The sequence below is a fragment of the Megascapheus bottae genome, chromosome X (assembly GCF_031878675.1).
Source record: "Megascapheus bottae isolate mThoBot1 chromosome X, mThoBot2.hap1, whole genome shotgun sequence".
Lineage (NCBI taxonomy): Eukaryota > Metazoa > Chordata > Mammalia > Rodentia > Geomyidae > Megascapheus > Megascapheus bottae.
The window spans coordinates 96365417-96371040 of NC_143547.1; the positions used below are offsets into that span (position 1 = coordinate 96365417).

At 56.6% G+C, this 5624-nt stretch overlaps 1 protein-coding gene across 1 annotated transcript; it reads right to left on the reverse strand.

Annotated features, from left to right (window-relative positions):
* Window positions 1-650: 650 nt before the first annotated feature.
* Window positions 651-2003, reverse strand: Sox3 (SRY-box transcription factor 3). The gene has a single exon (XM_090326066.1). The coding sequence runs from the start codon at window positions 2001-2003 to the stop codon at window positions 651-653; it is 1353 nt and encodes a 450-aa protein (XP_090182192.1).
* Window positions 2004-5624: the final 3621 nt, after the last annotated feature.

Here is a 5624-nt window from a genome sequence, read left to right on the forward strand (position 1 = left end):
CAGCCTAAATGCGCACTAGACAGAAGCTGTCCCGTGGCCACGGGCGGGCGGCGGGGCGGGAACCCCACGCACACCTGGCTATAAATTAACATTTGCTTTAGCTGCCACGCCGCTCGGCGAGGACAGCCTGCTTCCCCAACCCCCCTAAAAAAAAAGAGAGAAACCACAAGGAAAACAGATGCAACGGGCCTGGGGCGGGGGCGTCGCAGTTTTCAGGCCAGCCTCACCCCAGGAAGTTTGTGCACGCACACACACCTCCATTAATAGCAAACTAACGAGACAACATTTCCAACTGTAACAGAAGAACCCAAGAACCCGAGAGCGGGAGGTGGGTGGGGTGGCTTTTTTTTCTTTGCAAACATCACAGAGATTCCCAGCCCAGAAAATGGGGGGTGGGGGGTGGGGAGGGAGGGCAGCGGCCGGAGGCAGGCAGTTTCTACAAAGTCCCATTTCCGCTGCTCCTGACTTTTTTTTTTTTTTTTTTTTTTGCTTTTGTACAAAACCTGACAGCTACAGCCAAACTTTCTTGTCCTTCCCCATCTTCGGTACAAGGCAACGGTCCCAGGCAAGCAAAGCTAAACAACAAGGCGTCCCCACGTGGGGGTTGCGGGGGTGGGGTGGGGGCGCCGGGTACGCGCACAGGCCGGAGCTCAGATGTGGGTCAGCGGCACCGTTCCGTTGACCGCAGTCCCGGCGCCCTGGTAGTGCTGGTGCACACCGTGCAGGCGCCCGCCGGGCAGAGGAGAGGTGGCGTCGGCTGCATCCCCGCCGGGTGGCAGGTACATGCTGATCATGTCGCGCAGGTCACCGAGGCACGCGCGCTGCGAGTGCGACGTGATGGCAGGAGGCGGTGAGCTGGGTTCCGACTTCACCACCGAGCCCATGGGGCCCAGACTCATGGCGGCGGCGGCGGCGGCCGCAGCAGCGGCGGTGGCGGGCTGTTGCCCGTAGGCGGCGGCCGCGGCGGCGGCAGCGGAGGGAGCCATGCCCCCGTAGCCCGAAGCGGCGGCGGCGGCGGCGGCGGCATTCATGTAGCTCTGGGCGCCCGGTGGCATCATAGGGCTGTATTGCAGGCCAGCCATATCGTAGCGGTGCATCTGCGGGAGAGCGGGCGGCGGGGGCGGGCTGCTCATGCTCGGGGGCTGCGCGTACCCCAGCTGCTCCTGCACCAGCGAGTACGCGCCGTTGGCCCAGCCGTTCACGTGCGTGTACGTGTCCAGGCGCTGGCCCACGCCCACTGGGCTACTGGCGGCGGCGGCCGCGGCAGCTGCGGCCGCGGCGGCGGCAGCGCCGGGGGGCAGCAGGCCGCCGGGCAACGAGTACTTGTCCTTTTTCAGGAGTGTCTTGGTCTTGCGGCGAGGTCGGTACTTGTAGTCCGGGTACTCCTTCATGTGCACGGCGCGCAGTCGCTTGGCTTCGTCGATGAACGGTCGCTTTTCGGCGTCGGTCAGCAGTTTCCAATCGGCACCCAAGCGCTTACTGATCTCAGAGTTGTGCATCTTGGGGTTCTCCAGGGCCATCTTGCGCCGCTGTCCGCGGGACCACACCATGAAGGCGTTCATGGGGCGCTTCACGCGATCCTGATCGTTGCCCCCGCCTCCGCCGCCGCCACCACCGTTCGCACCCACGCTACTGCCGCCGCCTGCGTTCGCGCCGCTGGCTGGGTTCGCGCTACTCTTGCCTGCGCTGCCGGGGACTGCGGGGCCGCCCGTGGCCGCCGCTGGGGTTGGCGGTCCAACCGGGCTCTTGAGCTCAGTCTCCAGAAGGCTGTACATAGCCGGAGAGGGAAGAAGGTGCGCCAGTGTGGCGGGAGGAGAAGGCGCTCCCGGAGCTGGAGCGGCCACGGTGAAAACGGCAGGAGACTCCGTCGGACGGGCGCTGGGGGGCCGGTTGGCCGGCGGATGAGGCGGGAAAGACAGGTTCGCCAAACAAGTGCTCGGCGCTGAGCGAGCTGAAGCCTTCAGGCAAGTCGCACCTGATGCGTAGTTTGCAGCGGGTCGCATGAGCAGCGTGACCAGTGGCTTGCTGGGCCTCTTTATATACCTGCACGGTCTCCGGGGGTTGGAGATTGGTCCGCCCCTCGCCACCCGTAGTCTTCTTGATTGACAGGCTCGCTGTGATGAGCGCTGGCCAATCATCAGCGAGTCCCCGTTTGGCCCAGCAGGAAAAAAAAAAGTTTGGGGAGCCCTTTCCTCCCCCACCCCCCTCCCGCATGTCCCGCTTCAGCCGAGTGACGTGATGAGAGTTATTCAGAAGGCGGGAGTCCCGAGGATCCGCTCAGAGACCACCAATTAGGGTCTCAAAAAGTTTGAAAGAGCGAAACTGGAGGAGGTGATGGGGAGGGGGAAGGGCGCGAGAGTAGCCTTGGGGGGAGGGGCAGAGAGCGCCAGCGGGGTTCTGAAAACAACTTTGCAACCGGGTCAAGGCCGTCCAGCGCCAGGTCCCAGGACCGGCCTGAAAAGCTCCAAGTTGTGTGTTTACAGGCGCTCCAATGGCTTGTATTCCCTACGCTTGGGACATGGCTTAGCCAGCAACCGCAGGGCCTTCCTTGGCAGAGCTGAGGCTCAAGGGATATGCCTTCGGCGGAACCTCCAAAAAGTTCTCTAGGAATAGGCCGCTGGGAGCACGTAGGACCGAATTAGGAGTTAGGCATGAGAGCCAGGAAGACAGGCTTCAGCTTGAAGCTTTCAGGGCTTGTGCAGAGTGCGGATGGTCAGTATTCCTTAGCCCACCTTCTGAGCGGATGCATGCGGTGGCGTGCAGGGTGTGTGGGGGACACAGGGTGTGAACCTCCCTCCACTCTCTCCATCCCGGCCCCCGCTTAGCGGCCCCTTTTTGTCTCTGCTCTCTGGCCATTTCAGTTTTTCCAGTCCGATGCCTTGGGGGGGGGGGAGGGTCGAGGCCGTTGGAAAATCCGTTTTCATGGCAACACGGAGCCTCTCCGAGTGAAAGAAAAGTTTTTTTTTTCTTTCTTTTTCCGTTTTTTCTTTCTTGTTTTTTTTTTTTTCAAGGCGGGGGTGGTGGTGATGGTGGAGATGGCCCGAGCCGAGCCGGGGCCGTGCTCCGCGTGGACCGCACGGTCCCCTCCGCTGGTGGAGCACCTGCCCCGATCGCTGAGCGTGGCTTTTCCGCGCGCAGCCGCACCGCCTCCCTCCCACGACCCGGCTGAGCTAACGGATTCCCTGTCTTTCCTTTCTTGTTTTACAGCTTTCCTGAATAGATCCCCAGACATTCAGAATTAGAGTTCCCATCGCTTGTGGAGTTGGCTGCCAATGATTAGCAGCATGGCACCCTAGACTGCGGGAGGAGGGAACCCCGACAATCGCCGCTGCTCCTGCAACCGAGAAGCAGTGCGTTTGCAACTCCCAGAGCCGTGCCTAGGGCGGCAAGTGAGAATGACACATCATCTGCACAGATGTGGCAGAGATCGAAATAAGGTGTCCATGTAGTCTCGTACAAAGGTGGGAAACCAAAAGAAAATCTTAAATCTGAACTGTGGAACAAATTACCAGGCTTCTAGCTTTTCCATATCAATGCAAAATTACGCGATCTCGCGATGCCTGCAAGGCAGGTTGAAAAACTGAGGAGCCCCAAGCCTCTAGGGTGCAGAGGGGCCCAGCCCCCCTGTAGATCAAATATACCGCCAGCACGACAATCCCATTTCCTGAGGGCGCGTCACATTCTGGAAGTTTCGGATTCTGTGACCTTCCACTTAATTCTATGTTCTCTCACCTGACTCAAGTGTTCCCGGACAAGGTTTGTCATTAATAGTTCAGTGAACGTAGGTACTCAGGGGTTTTAAATAAAACTGTGTGGAAAGGGTCTGTGCGTGGCCATGCATATGTGTGCGTGTGCGCACACGGGTGTGAACAATATCACTAACACTGGCAGCAAAGCTTGTCTCAGGACTCAGAACGATTTGACAATCTCTTCCACCCCTGTTTTATTGGAAAGCTGACCAACACAGTCTAATTTTCTTAGAGGAACCCACTATTCCTTAAATAAACCAAAGACCAGTACTCCCAGCCCTCCTGTTGCGTTCCCTAAACACCCTCCCACGGGTTTTCAGCCTCCCCCCACCTCCACCGAGACTGTTGCTAAGTGCAAACCATTGTAGGAAACTACTCAACTGTCGCTCGGCCTGAAGTTCAGTACCCTGACACATGTCAGGATTCTTTCCAAGTTTTAGGACCCAAGTAAGCCGTTTTGGTGAAAGCTTCAGGGCTACATATTTCCCAAAGCTGTGGCCGTGGAGCCGGCCTGCACAGGTCCATGGCGCACAGTATCTGGGAAAAAGCTCCCCGTTGTTTGTCATTTGATCGCACTTAATCCTGGCTTAGTTGTGTCCATCTTCACTTTGCATACTCCTGTTTAAGGAGGGCTTTTGCCATGATTACACACCTTTCTCTATTCCCTTAGCTTTCTTCGGAGACCCATTAAACCAATCTCCCATCTCTATGCTTGCTGCCACTGGAGTTATGTGCACAACCCAAAATAAGTGCAATGTCAGAACTTACCTCGAAAGTTTCTGGGAAAACTTTCAGACCTCAAAGTAGCAAGCAAGATTACTCTTTAAGGAGTGGGGAAATGGGGAATCGTAGAGCATGGGAGCAAACCAGTTTTCTTGGGCCACAAAGAATTGAAGAGTCAGGTCAGGGGTGGAACGAGGGTTCTGGCAGATACCAGAGCTTTAGTGCTCTCGATTGGAAAAGTGGGGGCTTTAAGGAGATCTGATGCTGCTGGGGCATGAACTGTAATATCTCGGACTTGTCACCCACACCATGGAGAAAAGCATAATGCAGATGGACCCAAGACCATTCTTTTCTAATCTCCAGAAAGAAAGCACTCGCGCTCAGCTGCACTCTGGTCTTTACGGGTCTCCAGGAGTCCTCATGTGGGCGGGGCACAGAGCTCTGGATCCAAGCCTAGGCACTGAGCCAAGCTGATCCTAGCCATTCTCCTTTGCTCCCTAGAGAGCTATGGCTCCCTTTTAATGGGGCCCGGCCTGGGGCTCCCAAGACCCAGGGCGCTACAATAGCGCCGTTTGTTGGCTTCAGTGGGAAACTTCACTCAGACTAGCCCCTTCTGACCCACCACAGTCTGCATCTCTTTCACCCCAATTGTCGAAAAGGAGAGGCTGTGTCCTTGGGCCTCTGGGTGGAAGTGGCCCCCATCTTTTCAAGCAGATTGCAGCACGAGTCTGGGCACATAGAGCTTCCTTATGTATTTTCCCTTGCTTTGGGCCTTGGCAGGAACCAGGTGTCATGATAGCCTTACATACAAAGCACACTTGGCAAATGGTACACAGATCAGAGAGAGGTTGTCACATATTAATTATTCTTGTTTTCTCTCTCTCTCTCTCTCTCTCTCACACACACACACACACACACACACACACACACACACACACACACACAGTAATTGTTCATGGACGGAAAATTTCAATGTCCTCGGCCTGATTAGAATTCATCTAGTTAGAAGAAGCACTTACTCTTTTCCAGGTAGATGTGGCGTAGATGTGTGTACATGCCCTTTGGGTGTATCTGGGGAATAGCCTAGTATTGGGGTTTTCTGAGGCCTGTAGTGTAGCATTAATAACAGCTCATCACACTAGGAGTAGTAGC